This window comes from Spermophilus citellus, assembly GCF_964194105.1.
Source record: "Spermophilus citellus genome assembly, chromosome: 10".
Lineage (NCBI taxonomy): Eukaryota > Metazoa > Chordata > Mammalia > Rodentia > Sciuridae > Spermophilus > Spermophilus citellus.
The window spans coordinates 61,494,235-61,511,428 of record NC_138197.1 but is presented as its reverse complement, the minus strand read 5'-3'; the positions used below and the strand labels follow the sequence as shown (position 1 = coordinate 61,511,428).

General features: G+C 33.4%; 1 protein-coding gene across 1 annotated transcript in view; it reads right to left on the bottom strand.

Moving 5' to 3' along the window:
• CNTN1 (contactin 1) overlaps positions 1-17,194 on the bottom strand; it is a 353,521-nt gene that overhangs the window by 134,910 nt on the left and 201,417 nt on the right. Inside the window, exons 6-11 of the mRNA XM_081311864.1 lie at positions 16,151-16,323; positions 13,990-14,085; positions 6,727-6,933; positions 3,630-3,729; positions 3,303-3,484; positions 530-654 (exon numbers count right to left, since the gene is read on the bottom strand). Of these exons, the coding sequence (XP_081167990.1) occupies positions 530-654; positions 3,303-3,484; positions 3,630-3,729; positions 6,727-6,933; positions 13,990-14,085; positions 16,151-16,323 (883 nt within the window). The remainder of the gene's footprint in view (positions 1-529; positions 655-3,302; positions 3,485-3,629; positions 3,730-6,726; positions 6,934-13,989; positions 14,086-16,150; positions 16,324-17,194) is intronic.

Here is a 17,194-nt window from a genome sequence, read left to right as displayed (position 1 = left end):
AAAACCCACTTACCATGCCCAATGGCTCTTGTTCTACTCATCTTACAGAGCCGAGAGTCCACCTTTTTCCCTCTTGGACCAGCTGGGAGAATACAGTGGGAAAGTAGACAAGGATCCCACTGCTGCTACTTGTCCCCAGGGCTAAAGGTAGGACTTAAGAGCGTCTCTCTTACCTCTGTTTCTGTGGGATTCAGGCAAACAATGGCAAGAAAAAGGGGACAATATCAGGTAGTGGAGATGGATGAGTAGGAAGAAGGGAAAAAAAGTGGAACAAAGGAAAAATAAGGAGAGAGAGAGAAAGAGAGAAGGTAAAGATAAGATTACAGAAAGTTGTTTAAACTGAAAGAAGATACGTAACATTCAGTTTCTTTCTTTCTTTCTTTCTTTTTAATGAAGCTTTTATATTTCAGGGCCCACTACCCCTACTCTTTTAACTCTCCTGACTCTTCTGCTAAATTTATCCCAGGACTACCCTGAAATGTTGCTTAAATGTGGACTCAGAGACAGCACAACACTGGAACATACATACCGCATATCCATTTTTCAGCCACCGGATTGTAGGGATGGGCTTCCCTGTGGCTATACAAGGCCAGTAGAGATCACTGCCAATGTCCACCTCTGTGTCATTGATATGTTCTACCCACTCAGGAAATGCTAAAAAGCAAAGAACACTTTAAATGTCAAGTGCAAGTCTCAATATCCATTGTAATCACAAGAGTGTAAATATTACATTTTGTTAACATTCTTATGGAAAATACATTAGATATGGCATGTGTCCAAAATCAGTGTTAGAGCTATCAAAACTGTATTTGCACAAGTCTGCGTTCTATGCAAATCCTACATCATCCCAGCATGAGGTAACTGCAATTCAGTTAGCAATTATTTTTTCTATTTGTAAAGCATGTTTGTTGGAAAGCTAATTCACATAAGATTGATTTTTTTTTCTTCAATATAAATATTTCAAATCTGTTAAAAGGAAAATTGAGCTTTTAAAGAATTATGTATCAATTACTTATGTCTTAATTAATTCATTTTGACATCATATTTTCACCTTCTGAATAAAGATTTGATTTTCTTTTTAAGTACCTCAAGTATACATTATTTTCCTTTTGGAGTTTTCATCTGTTGACTATTGTGATTCCCCATTGTAGGACTAAAAAGTGGCCCGGTCACTGAGATGTGCTTTCCATATTAGAAACTAAACACAGTTGCTATGACTGGCAAAACCCATGACTCAGTGAAATGTATCTCAGTCTCTTTATTTGATCTGATTTATAAAACAGTTGAAGAAATATACTTGGAAAGTGCAAAAATTCTAGAAATTTCCCAGAAGAAGGAAAAATAAAAAACTCCAGAGAGCAAGCACAGGAGCAATCTGATAGTCTTATTGAGTATGTCAGTTATCTAAGTCATCCACCTAGATGCATGTAAATGAACTGATGTAAACTTTAAAAAAGTATGGGGAGAAAATTCTGATTGTGTGTGGCAAAATTAAAACTCATTCATTTTTGACAAAAGTAATATACACATCTCATAAGAAACACTTAACATTTATGTTAATTTAAAAAACAGAGTAGTTAATGATCTCACCAAACTATCAACATTACATAAATATATACATCTATATAAATTTTTATGTTGTATATAATATAATTTAATGCATTTTAATTAACCATTTTATTTGTCTAACATGTATAGATAGATAATTTTTTAAAAGTTGAATGTTAGTAGATATGATCATGTTAATTGATACAGGTTTTACTTTGTACACAATCTTAGCAACACTTGAAGTAGGAATGCCAGCATCTTTCCTGCATTGTCCTAACACAGGTAACACATGGATGTCATGTTACATAATACAATTAAGAATATAAGTAAGTGAATCAACTTGATACATTCTGTACATGGTTTAATTGTTTAGTTATTCTGGTGGTTTAATGTATTGAATAAAAACATATCTAAACACTTTAGGAAACTCGTAAAAATAATGTAGCTTTATATAAAAATTTAAGAGATCTAACCAGAATTTCTCCCCACTTACAATGCCACTTCGTGTACATTTGATATGCGCAAGTTCGTGTTAGTAGTCCATTTGGTATGAAAATCTGTGGTTCAGAAGAAATGTCAGGGTTAGTGATCTCAGGGTGTAGAGCATGGAGAATATCATAAAAGGGATAAGGAACATAGAGAAGAGGTGCAAAGACTAAACCATGATCACACCAATGTTAGAAAGGCACCAGGTTAGTAAACGGCAAAGGAGAATGAGAGGGGTACTTGAGGAAGTTGATAAGTGTGTATTTCAGATGCCAGGTACAGAAAGTGAATCATGGAGAAGGGAGGGTGCCAGTGTAGCCCATCTAATAAGGGACAAAGGAAAATTGATTATCAGCTTTAACAACATGGATGTGATCAATGATTATAAAAAGTAAAGTTTCAGCAGAATGTTGTAGTTGAAAATCAAATTGGAGTGCACTGAAGAGAAGTGAAAATTGGAGATGGAGACAACATCTTTAGAGTTTAAATAATTCTGTCAAGATTTTTGTTATATTTTGGGGGAGACTAGAAGAAGTGGAGCACTAGCCAAAGTTGAAAATGAAGGATCTTGTTGAAGCCTTAGATGCTTATTCTATATAATGGAATATTACAAAAATGATTTCATCCTGAAAAGTTTCAAGTGTTGCCTGAAAAAAATATGAGTTTATTTTAATGTGTGAGATTGGAAAACTTTTGCCAAAATAATTTTGTCAAAGAAAAATGATTCCTTACATCAGTATTTGTCAAAGTGTGACTAGGATTATCAGCATCGCCATCTTCTGGGAACTTGTTACAAATACAAATTCTCAAGCCTAAAGTAGACTTTCTGAGTCAGAAATTCTGAGGATGGGGCCCAGAAATCTGTGTTTTAACAAGCCCTCCATCTCTGGGTGATGTTGATACATGCAAAAGTTTGCAAACCACTGAATCAAACTAAGTCACAATACATAGATTCTTCTATAAATAAAAAGTACTGAATAAAAAAGAATGTTGAAAAGAGTAAATGAGCTACATTAACTGAAATTAAGTCAATGAAAGTGAAAATCACCACGAACACTACTATATCAATCTATTAACAATGATGCTAAAGGTATAAATTTATAACTTCTATAACTCAGTTGTGACTTAACTAGACATGAGATAAATATTTAACATTTATGTATAATGTAATATATATGACTGTTTTTAAAACTACTAATCAATATATAGTAAAGAAAATGTCTCTGAATAAAATATTAATTAAATTTATAGAAAATTAAAATATTCACCTTGAACGTAAATTCTTGCTTGGTGTTTATCCTTTCCTCTAATATTCTCAGCCTCACATTCATATATGCCTTCATCTTCCAGTTGAATATTGAAGATCTTGAGGACAGCTCCAGAGGTGCTGATCTCAGCAGTGCTTGGCATTGGTTCTAGAACCTTCCGCCATCGGATATCAGGAACAGGACTTTAAATTAAAAGATAAAAGAGCTAAAAATCCACAACACTTAAAAGACATTTGTGGTTATAGTTAAATATTTACATTATTTTTTTTCTTCAAAGGGTACAAAAACTAATATTTTTCTATACATGTTAATGCAAAGTGTACTTACTTCCCAAGTGCAAAACACTCCAAAGTCACATTTTGACCCATCAATGCATATATGTCCTTGAACTGAACTACAATATCAGCAGGATATGGTTTTGTTGTTCCTAATATTAAAAGAAACAAATATCAATGAATTATTAAACACAATAGTGATTTTATTTAACATTGTGACTTTTGTAGGTTTAGAACTACTTCAATATGGAAAGCTTTTCTCCATACAGGCACTGATCATGTCACACTATATAGACTTGTTTATTTTTATTTAGTACATGAAAGTATGAAGTTCATCAAGTATTTTCAGTTAACATGGACTCATTCTGAGCCCTATATAATCAATCTGACTCAATTCACTTCAAAAATTCAAGGAGTTATTAAGGAGCATCAAATATGTATAAAACATTATGATCCATGGTGTACAAGAATCAGAAAGATAGAAAAAGAAGACAGGAAATGGGAAAGAATGGGGAGAAGAGAATGAAAAATAAAGAGGCAAGACCAGGAAAAAAAATGGAGAAAGGATGAAAAAAGTGTCCAAAAAGATGAAGGCAAACAGGAAATAAGGGCTGTGCAAAGGTCTGGAAACTCAACTCATGGTAAAATATATTTAGATGAAGACTAGCTTTAACCCACAATGTAAAAGGCCTGAAAAAAGACTTTTGAGATTTCTCACTAACTATCAATGAGACTTATAACAGAAGTAATATGGATTTCAGGAAGCTACCCATGAATTACATGAGGATCTTCTTTTAATATGGCAGCCAGAGAGATTTCGGTTTGGCATTGCGAACTATCTGTGGCTCTCCCATAGCAACAAATTGCCCAATGCATGTGAGCTTTATCTCCTTTGTATTACGAAGATACCTCATATTTGCTCTGGAGATGGGTGTAACCTGTAGAGAACTGTACAGCCCACCTGTAACCTTTTTTGGTGAAGAACATTCTATGGAGAGCCTTTGATGTTTCCCAATATAAATAAAGCAGGTGCAGGCTCCATTTTGCCAGAGTCTAGAAGCTCCATCCATCTGATCAGCTTGCCCATCCTGCCCTTGCTTTTGAAACTACTTTCTGTGTCCTGTGGTTTTTTCATTGTCCTATTTTTCTTAGCTTTTATTTCTCAGCCAGCATACTCCACCGAGGGGAACCCCATTTCTGCCACCCATGCAAGCATGAGCAGGAATGGATCTTACCTTTGGCTTACAAAGAAGATCTTTTTGGCTGTTTTAAAAGATGGAACATGGAAAGGATAAATATAGCAGGCACAGACAGAGATCTAAAGAAGGTTGGTTAATTAATTTGGGGGAAATAGGTGAGGGCTAGACCTGGGGTATATAACAGTGAGAACAGAAAAGAAAGACCAGACAAAAATTATATTTGAACAGTGGAATCAAGAGGACTCTCCTTGGATCAATGTTTCTTAAGGTATAGATCAAAGGTAAATGTATCAGAAATCACCCAGAATGTTCAGTGAACTTAGAAATTTCTGGGTCATGTCCCAGGCCTATTAATTCAGGATCTCTGCATTTCACATTTTTCTCAAAACTCTCCATTACTTACACTAATTAAGATCCAAGGACTAGCTGTTCTGAATATCAAGGAAAGAGAGGAATTGATGAGTTGAAATGCTTCCTTGCATTAGGAAAAATAAAATGGTGTGTTCTGAACACTTTGAACTTAACCTCCTTGAAAACTTTTTGTGTGACAAGTTCAGGGCATAAATTTAAAGAGATCTTCATAAGGCAGCAATTAAAAATGTGTAAGTGGCTAAGAATACCTAGGAAATGACAGGGGAGAAACATAAGAAGGAAGAATCTCTGGTGAAAACCACTGGGCAAAATTTGTCATAGCAACAGGTAGAAGACGAAGAGTCCAGGAAATTAGAAGGGAATATTCATAAGAGGTAGAAAAGAAGTGTCAGAGATCCAACAGAATGAGGGCTGAAAAGTATCCTTCAATTGAGAAACAAGAAGTTGTGATTATTCAAGGTTGTTTGCTTTGAATGCAAAGAACATACAGAGGGAATGAGGAAGAGAACATTTTGAAGATCATAAGAGAAAGTAAAAACGTGATTGAATCAACTGAGTCAAATGGGATGTGAACCAGAAAAACAGGAGGAATCAGTTTGAGCAGGAGCAGAAATATTTCTTCCACAGAGACAGGAAGTAAGAAAATGAACTGAAGTGTTGAAGTGCCAAGTATATTTCTTGGGGAGAGTAGAAAGAATGATCCAGGGAATTTTTGCACAATGGTTTCTTTATCTCTCTGAAGTAAGAAGTGAGAGTATCTAAGACTAAGAAGAAAAAAATGTGCCAGAAAGTCAACAACATGTACTGAATACTAATTATGTCACTCTTTCTTTACAGAGAGAAATCTGGCATCTCAGTGGCATTATGGCATTTTCCCCATTGTCACACTGTATTCTGGAAGAGACAGGAACCAAAGCTGTCTGTCAACTCCTATGCTGGTGTTTCCTCTGGTGCTGTAAATCACTGATATTAATGTAGCAGCAGGACTGGGATAAAAAGCAAGGTAAAAAAAAAAACAAATATAGTGTGATCTGATTATCTTAAATAGCAGTGAATTTTAAAAGAGAGTTAGTTCACTAAGAACCTGTCCATATCACCCTATGTGAATTAGAGCAGGAAAGGCTATTTATTTACTTATTGGCATCATGTAAATATTTCCTTCAAAATATCAAAATAATAAAACTGCTCTTCAATCCCTCACCCCCATCTGTACTTGCTATTGTTTGTTTAGATCTAATCATTTGGTCTCTTCATGGACTTACAAAGAAGTAGGAATGGCTACAAAATAAAATGCAGCTGCCAGCAACTCCTATTGCAACCAATAAGTTGGCACTGGAGGAATGAATTAGTCCTAAGCTATAGAAAGCTAACCTGAACTCAACCATCTTAGGGAAGCTCTGTTAGGTAAATCACAACTCAAAGAATTAAGCTTTTCACCCCACTTAGATGCCTGTCTTTTGCATTACCCCCACCTAAGAAGTAGGCTTGCCTCCCCACTGAAGAGTTGTTCTTCTTTTTAGTACAGGTATGCCATAGCAGACAACCTTGCAAAAACAGTGCATTAAATAAAATACTTACGTTCAGGTATTGGAATGAGTGGGATAAATTTGCTGAACACACTCTTTGTAATGGAAGGACTGGATACAAAGCAGGAATAATTGCCTTTGTCAGATGCCTCAACGTTTGCAATGTAGAGATTGCCATTCGTCTGAGACACAAACCTTCGTTTATCCATTGTGATAAATACAGGAAATTCATTTAGAAGCCAGCGGTAGCTAAGATCATCTAGAAGAAAATATTGCCTACTAAATATTAAGCTCTCCTCCAAAAGCAAAGATTCTGTTTTTCTAATCACAAGCTGTCAAATAATCTATTAGAGGCTATGGTAGAGCAAATGTTAGAAGAGAACCAAGACAAACAGTGCAAATTCTTCAATAGCTATCATTTTTCATGAATATAAGCAAAGTATTAAGTAATTACATTTATTTATCTATCTATATTAATGTACAAACTATTAGCATTTTAATTTCCATTTCATTGATATGTTTAAGTGAAACTCAAGTTAAAAAACTTGGTTGGTAAATTAATGACCACTAAGTATAATTAGGACTTCAATACAGGTTTAATAATTCCAAAGTCCACAATCTCTCTGCCCTACTGTATTTTGTAAATAAGTTCAAAATGACTTAACATACTATGGCTTTATATCTTTATTTCTTTCTGTATTCCTATTTCAAATTGTGGATTTAGAAATGAGTTTGCATAACCTGTTGTGGTCATATTAAAAAGTAAAAACAGAATGGAATGTTATTAGTTTTTTAAATATTAGGAAATGTATCATATGGTTACTCAGCCACAGAAATTTCATTGGCTGATCATACCAGACAGATCAAAAACGAAATGTCCTTCTTAATTTGGATCATACCAGACAGATCAAAAATGGAATGTCCTTCTTAATTTGTTGCTTTGCCATTCATTTTCTATTTCTGCCATGAAGAAAAACTCTAGTAGTCATTCAACAAAAGTACATGAAGAAACTATGGATGAGGCATACTTCTAGTTCACAAAATGATAACTCCCTTTAATATAAATTGTCCAAGGGAAGACAGTGGCTGCTAGGAAGAGTATAATTAGAAATTCAGATTCTAATTAGATTAGAAATGTAGGTGTACATTCTCTAATTTGCTTACTGTACAAACTGAGGATCTCCGATGTGCCATTAAACAATATAGATTTGGTCTTTGCTCTTGTGGGACTTGTAATATAATCTAAATTCAACTAACAAATTTTGACCTAATGACGAGGACATTCACTTAGACAAAAATAATAGCTGTGATGTGTCAGAAGATACCAACTGTCATTACAACAAAAGAAGAAGTCTTCTCCCATTATTATACAGAGGAGCAAAGGCCTTGCTAGGTTAAGTGATTTCCCAAAATCCATACAGCAAGAAGGAGCCAGAACCAATATATTCACCTTCTTCCTTGCCCACCATCACCAAAACAAACTGTGCCATGACCATACTCATAAGTGCCCTATTTCCCTGACTTAACAATGAGATGATTTCAGCAATTAAGAGCTAAATCCTAATCTAGTTTTCACAAAGATTCAATGGATTATCTTTTTTTCTGTACATTTCCTTGTCATTTCCTTACTCCATGCAGTTGATTAAATCAACCATCTTTGAAAAAAGCCATTGCCTGTTTTTCTCCTACCACTATAGACTGGATTAAACAATAATTAACCATAAAATTAATTTTTCAGTAAGAGTAAGTGCTAGCACATGTTTTAAAATGTTGCTTTTGTCCACAGATATAAAAGATTTCTAACCATTGCCCCAGGAGAGTTTGAACCATACATATTATGAGGGAAATTTTGTTTTGGACAACTGCAGTGCATTTAGCTACTTCATTGTATTACTTTGAACTGCATCACTTATTTAGCCTTCCTGAATAATGTATCTTTCTCCTCGAAACACACTTGAAGTACTTTTGTGTGCCCTGGAGGAGTAATTTGCAAACATTTTCAGAATATTTTCATGCTTTTATAAAAACTAGCCTTGACAGCATAGTTTACCTACACCAACAAAATCACCAGAGCTTCTGATTAGTGCTTCAACATAGCAAATTGTATGTTAAACATGTTTAGAAAGAAATTTATACCAACTTATACACATTATGAGTTAATATATTTCCTACCCTGCTCTCTGGCTCTTGTTTATTTTTGTGCTGAGCTTTATTAGTTTGTTGAGATTCCTTCATAATCATATTCAACAAAGCAGGAATTATTTTTCATAAGTGTATTCCCATTTCCTTTTCCAGTTTTTTGAATTCGTATATAAAACTATTGTTAGGTATTTTATATTTTATCAATAGAACTCACCCTTCAGTTGATGGCCTTTTTATTTTTCTCCCTATTCTCACTCTAAAAATACAAAGATATGGTTTATATTTTATGAGATACATTTAAACCATTTTTGATAATTATATTGACATAAAATAGGCTAGAAATAAAATATTTTATTTTAATTTTCAAGAGTCTAGGAGTTTAAAAAACTCATGCATTTATGAATTAATTATCTAAACTAAAATCTAAACAAGTTTAGTTTCATATGAATCTTAACTCCTATATATAGTCAAGTTAATGAACAAATTAATTTTCTCTTTCATTCTCTTACCTACTCATTCCTCAAATATTCTTTAAGCACTTATTTTGTGCTAGGCATTAAAAATCAGTTGTATATCAAATATTATTATAAAATTGAATAAGTATTTATTCTGAAATGCGCATTTGTGATTGTTCTTAATAAATAGGTAGCATAGTTCTGATCAAATATTTCCCCTTAGAAAAACTACAGTACCTAAACTCAGAGGAAAATGAGATGTTTCCTTTTGAATCTTTTTTCCTGTGCATAAATTAGTCATACATTAAAAATCTTGGGCTAGGGATGAGGCTTAGTGGTACAGTGCCTAAGTGCATGAGACCCTGGGTTCAATCCTTACCACTGCAAAAAATACAAGATACAAAATAAATAAATAAAAGCCCCAAATCCTCAATGTAGTAAGATTTACTGAATAATAATTATGGACCCAAAATATTGAGTACACTTACATTATTTTGTTTACCTTGATAATAATCCATAGAAATTATATATCTATTTTACCATTTTCAAATTCATTATTAAGTTTGAAACTCAAAACAAGCTACGTGGAAGAAATGGCACAGGAGTCATTATCCCCTGAGTTTAAATGAGAAAAGTAAGATAGATATGACAAAGTTTACCTGACAGTGAGACTGATTCCCAGATTATCATTGGGACAATAGGGCTTTAGAACTATAAATAATGCCATGTATAATATTCTTAGATATTCAAAACCCAACAACAGATTCCTTTGCACACTCAGTTCAATAAAGTTCTAAGATTCAAAGCACAAAACTTCAATTTAACTGCATTAAGGAGGAAAGAAGATTTATGGCATAGAGATAGTATATACGGTTGACAGTACTATGTGCAATGTTCAAAGATATCATATAGCTGCTAATAATACAAAAATCAGTTGTATATCAATGATAGGAGATGAAGAGCTACTCAGATTTTATTCTGTGATTAATGATCTTCTTAGACTCATTTAAACACAGCTTAGTTTTAGATTTTGTTTTTTTCAAAATATGCATATATATCTTTATCAAAGAGGTAATTGATTCTCTTGGTTTATTAATGTTAAGTTTCTCCAAACCATTTTTTTGGTCCATGAAATTCTTCATTCAGCACAGTGGTTAAGAAATCATAGAGACAGAAATCAGAACTTACTTTACGTAAATCTCAGCTTATACCTTGGAAATCTTCCTCCCACTTTCTATCTACGCTAATTTTCTAGGTAATCACATGTAGCCAAAGGCTTTAAAAATATATGATGATAAATCACAAATTGATATTTCTAACTCAGATGTCACCTGTGAGGTCCACACATATAAAGCTCACAATATGACTTCCACTTGGAAGTTTAATAGACATCTCACATTTAATGTGTCCATATCTATTCCTTCAGCATAAGTAATGGCAATTCAGGAACTCATGACAGAACTTTTGAAGCTATGCTTAACTTCTGCATTTCTCATATACTTCACATAAAGTCTACTATTAATTCCTCTTGTCTCCTTCCTCAAAATATATGCTGAATTTAACTCAAGGACATGTAAAATTAAATATACAATTAAATATATCAATTTATCTGGAATATATCCAGAAATTTCTTTCCATCTATACTGCTACCACTTTGGGCCATTGTATTTAATTCCTCTGATCTTCTTCTACCAGTAAGAAGTTATCTTTTCATAACCAAAGTAATGTTATATGACTCCTTTGCTCAAAATCCTCCAGTGCAATTCTCATTTAAAGTAAAAGCCAAAGAAATTGCAATGAATGACAGGATCCACTATGGGGCTCTAGTTTCTCATTCCATTTCTTGCTGCCTTCAATCTTATTCACTCTATGGAACCACTCTGGCTTTCTTGCTACATTTGCCTGGAATGTCCTTCTCTCAGACACTTTTACCATTAGCTTTTTTATTTTCTTCAGGCATTTATTCAAAGTTCTCTTCTCAGTGAGGCCCAATCTAAAAGTTCAATCATTCCCTAAACTCCCTCTCCTCCCCTTCCCTCTATTATGTGTTTCTCCCTAATATGTATCTAAAATACAAAGCATGCCATATCTTTTAATTCTTCATCTTACTTACTGTCTGTCTGTCCCAGCAGAATGTCTATGAAAAGCTGGTAGCTTTTCTATTTTACTTCAACTGAGGTGTTACTATGGTATAGCAGTGCCTGCTATGTAGAGAGTGCTCATAAGAGATTTGCTAAGTCAATGAGTGAAGGAATGATGCCTATTCAGTATTGAATTTCAGATGTAGTCATGCCTGCTCATGACTGTTACCTTGTTTGTGGGGAAGACAATGAATCTAGGAAGGTTATTTTTCACAGAAAATGCCTCTTCTGTCATTGAAAGGTTTTCATACATTTTAAATTTCATATATTATTTCTATATTTCTCAAGTAATCATCTTTATATATGTATTTTTATAATAGTTTATATGTGTGTGTGTGTATAATTTTGTGTGAGGTACATATGTGCATATATGCATATGCCTACCTCAGGTTGATATAGTCCTCACAAAATTATTTATAACAGCCTGTTATGTTTTATTCTCTACAGAGATGTCTAGAGTCAAATTTATGACATAATTTGTTATATATAATGGCAGAATGCATTAAAATTCATATTAAACATATAGAACACAATTTTTCATATCTCTGCTTGTATACAAAGTATATTCACACCATTCATGTCTTCATACATGTACTTAGGGTAATGATATCCATCTCATTCCACCATCATTTTTACTCCTGTGTCCCTTCCCTTCCCCTCAGCCTCCTTTGCCCTATCTAGAGTTCATCTAATTCTCCCTGCTCCCCCTCTCAACCCCATTATGAATCAGCATCCTTAAATCAGAGAAACTTTCAGCATTTGGGTTTTGGGGATTGGCTACCTTCACTTAGCATTATCTTCTCTAACTCCATCCATTTACCTGCAAATGCTGTGATTTTATTCTCTTTTATTGCTGAGTAATAGTCCATTGTGTATATATACCACATTTTCTTTATCCATTCATCTAGGTTGGTTCCACAGTTAAGCTGTTGTGAATTGTGCTGCTATAAACATCAATGTGGCTGTGTCCCTGTAGTATGCAGTTTTTAAGTCCTTTGGGTATAGACCAAGGAGTGGGATAGCTGGGTCAAATGGTGGTTCCATTCCCAGCTTTCCACAATCTCCATACTTCCCAGAATCTCCATACTGCTTTCAATACTGGCTGCACCAATTTGCAGTCCCACCAGCAATGTATGAATGTGCCTTTTCCCCCACATTCTCGCCAACACTTATTGTTGTTTGTGTTCTTAATAATTGCCATTCTGAACGGAGTGAGATGAAATCTTAAGAGTAGTTTTGATTTGCATTTCTCTAGTTGCTAGAGATGTTGAACATTTTTTTTATATATATTTGTTGATTGATTGTATATAACTTCTGAGAGGTGCCTGTTCAGTTCCTTGGCCCATTTATTGATTGGGCTATTTGCTTTCTTGGTGTTTAGCTTTTTGAGTTAGTTAGCTTTTTTAGATTAGTGCTCTGATGTTTGAGTGGTAAAAATTTGCTCCCAAGATGTAGGCTCTCTATTAGCCTCACTGATTGTTTCCTTTGCTGAGAAGAAGTTTTTTAGTTTGAATCTGTCATATATAACAAATTAGAATAAAAACTAAAAAAAAAAATTAAAGAAGAAGAGTACAAGTAAAAAAAAAAAAGAAAAGCATACCAAATTGAAGAAAAATATTATTACATAACAGATAAGGTAACATCATTTGTGATTAAAAATAAAGCATAAATAGTTAATTTAAGGAAATAAAAAATCTTGTGATGCACTTTATGCTTTATTTTCTACTGTTGGATCTAATAAAAATATGGGAATGACTTTTGATAGTATGTTCAATATCTAACATCTATGCATCATTTATTTTGAAGAATGTATATTCATAATAAATAATAAAAACATAGTTGATGAGAGTTTCATGAGAAAAAACTATGACATAAATAATATAAAACATTATTTTATTATATAAAATTTTATATATCATCTCAAGGAGAGATTTAATAAATAAAGCAAATGAAAATAAGTATATGAAGCATTATTCTTTAAGTTAGTGCTTTGCTGGCTTTTGTTTTACTGATATAATATTATAGAAAATGTATTCACAGCTGAATCTCATAACCAATGATACTCATTTTGCCCCTTTTCTAAAATGATGACTATTCTTGCATCTTAGTATTCCTGAAGAGATTGATAATTTATTACATTTTATCCATTTCTAGTATTTAGTTTCAATTAACAGCATGTTTTAGGTATTAAATTATGAAGAAAATGATTGATTTTTTTTCATGCCTTGGTGCTGTTCTATTTCAGGAATAATTTCTCAAAAATATCTCATAATTTCACCCATGTAACAGAAATTTTAATGAGAAAACAAACCACCATACATACTGTTTATAAACTGAAATGATAAAAGATCTTTGGTGTTATGATCAAGTGTCTAATGAACCAATAAAGAAAGTGTCCAACCACTATAAAGTGATGTATTACAAAAATTTATGCAAACATTGCGTCTCATTTAATTAATGATGAGCCATGATTATTGAGTTAATTAGACAATTAGTAAATGTATCATTACTACTAGACAAATGGAAACTTGCCATTCATTTCATAGGTGCTTATAGACACGGAGACACTAAATTTACCTGGAAAATGGTATGGGGGGTCACAGAGAAGTACCATTCCTTTTCCTTCTTTTACTCTGACCTCAGGGCGTTCCTCAGGTGGGAAAGGATCCAGGTCTAATTATAAACAAGGAAAAGGAAATCATTCACTTTCTGGTCAAGAGAAAGAGAGATATTCATTAAATATTACCTTTCTATAACTAACTGTCACTTGAGATACAATGTTCCTCATTTGCACATGCCAGAATTTACACACACCACCAAGAGTTCTGTCATGAGTGCAGAACCTATGGATACCTATAGCAGCCTTTGTAAGAATTCTGACAACTCTGAAGATCATAAATATCCTATGAACTTTTGTTTCAGATTTAAGGAAAATCTCAATAAGGAAGTAAATTGGGAAAGGTCAAATCAGAGATCTAACTAATAAAGTAAGTAAAGAGGCATGCTTAGAGGAATGGACTCATTTGAAGGTTTATATTTCTCTACCAGAAGGAGGACTTAGATATTGAAAGGAATGAGCGTAAAAGGCAGAATATTAATTGAGAAGGTGAATGTGACCTTTTCAAATTCTGGGTTGTCTAGATTGTAATTTCCTTTGCTCTTTCCTATGTATTTGGAGCTCTTGTTTTGCTTTATTCATAGATCCTGAGCCCTTTAATTCTTCATTTGTTTTGCTGATACTCATTCTGTTTCAGTCCTGCCTGTCCTTCTGGTCCTCATCTATGATCTGCCCCCAAATTATATCATTTACTTCCCTTACTATATTACCTATTTCTGAAAATCAATGTATTCTGATTTTTATCTTTATACAAAGAAATATTCACATTGACATCTCCACTCCTGATGTCTGACTTGAATGCCAGCCCTATCTTCAATTGCTTATTTGCCATCTCAATTTGGGTAACTTCATATTACAACAAACTCTGCATATGAAACAACCATCCAATGCTTCCTCCAATCTCTGAAAGTGGGTTTTTTTCCTCCCATTCCACTTTTAACAAGCACAGAATGTATCTGCCCTTTCACTGAACTTTTCTTAAGAAAATATTTAATGTCTTCTTTCCTTCCGTGCACTGTAACCTGTTAATTATTTATCAAGATTAGTATTTATTATTTCCATTTCTCTTTCATCACACTAATTTAATTTTACTGTTCTTTCTGATCCTGTCTGAATCCCTTCTGGTGGTCACTGCCATGCAGTATTTCTTAACATATTATTCTTATCTTATAACCATTTTGTAATAGATAGAAGTGCTAGCTTATAAAATCATCTGGTTAAATTCATCTCCTAATGTACAATGAAAACAACCTCTAACTTTAGTTTAACACAGTATTTCTCAAAATGTTTTTAATTATTGGCTTTCTCAAGGTGAAAACTTTTATTTAATTTAAGCTTAAAATATAATGTTAATCATTCCTATGAGGAGAATTTAAATATTGAGGAATAAGATATTATCGGGTAGGGTTGAGCATTGGAAAGCCACAAACCATAATATTGTAATGCCTAAGACATTTTCTATTCCCAAGAATCAGTTTGTACTCCCTTGGAGGTACTAATGCATGGCTTAGCACTTCCAGTGATACTAATTTTTCGAGATATGTAAGAGCCTTCAGAATATGGCCTCAGTTTATTTTACAAAATTATCTTTCACAATCTTAAGTACACTTAAAACACCCTGTGTGATTATTTGATCTCCTGAATTTTTTTCTTCACCACACAATTAAACTCCATTCATCATAAAAGACCCACCTTTTCTGTGTTGACTTCCTTCCCCTATACTTTTTTCTTGATTCTCTTCTTGCTGAATTCTTAAGGTATCACTTATTGATAACTATCTCAAAGGTCACATTAGAATTTCTGCATTTCAATTGAAAATTTTTAAACATGTCTGACCTGTGTCACCAACTACATCCTGCCAATATGTGTGGGTGGTGGGAATGTGTCTTCTCCAATAACCCACTGGCAAGCATTCAGTACTGATGTTGCAACGGTGATGCAAGAGACCGATTTTACTGGGAGAAGCAAGTAGAAGGATTTTAACAGGATAAAAGAAGCCCAAAGAGTTAATCATCACAGAATTAGCCCTCCAGTCTATATAGATTTTGATCAATAATTAAAACACATCTAATTCTCACTTCATCAAGTAAAACTACCCTTTTAAAAGTTACAACTACTTACACCCAAAGCTCAGGATTGCTTCAGTGCTTCTGACCATCCCATAGTTATTTGATGCCAAACAGTAGTACGTTCCAGCATCTTTCTGTTTGTCAGGGTTGTTGATGACAAGGTTTCCTCCCACCATACTATATCGGTCACTTGTCAGGTCAACATCTCCGTTATTCATTCTCCATCTGTGAGAAAAGATATTCATGTCAGATCCAAGGTAAGAAGCCCTGGAAACTCTACTGGGCTAACATTGTTCTAAAATGATTTGAATACAGCTACATGTGAAGTCAGATGATTAAGTATGTGACTTGTGGTGGTAATTCTTCATACTCTATAATTGAGTATCTAGGTTCTTGATATGTAATTTAGCTCAGATACAAAAAAGGTAAATATTAAATTAAATGACATACTTCCTCTTTTTAAAAAATAAGACATACCAAATAAATATTTTGTTGAGTTTTACTCCATAAATTGATTTCTTAGCAGATATATAGAGTATATCTGAGTATAAATGATAGCAATTAATGTACAGGATTAATATATGCATGTTCTATGAAATATTAAAACATTGATCTAGCAGAAATTCAACAAAATGTATCAATATCTGATTTTTAAACAGCAAACATTTTTCAGTGAAATAAACTCATTAAAATTCTGCTTAGTAAATGGTATATTCTGACCACTAGAGGGTGATCATACAGTTCGAAAATTATGATTCCACTGGGTCTTTAACTCAAAGCCACAAATAAATTAGTTGAATCAGATTTCCTCAGCCTAGAGTCAGTGGTCACTTGTGCCTTTTCTCATTATTTAAGTATTATATTTGTCAAAGAGTTTTTTAACCTGTTTTATAATCTTATAATTGATGGGAACTGTCATAAATAAATTTACTAGAAACAGGGATGTAATTTTCTTGGTGAGGTCTGAGAAAAATGCATGTAGAATATAATTAGGATTACCACCTCAAAATTTCATAATCATTTTGTATGAGCATTTATCCATTAAGGTTTCATGTCTTCAGGAAGGTCAAAATACAAGAGCCCTGGTCAAATAATT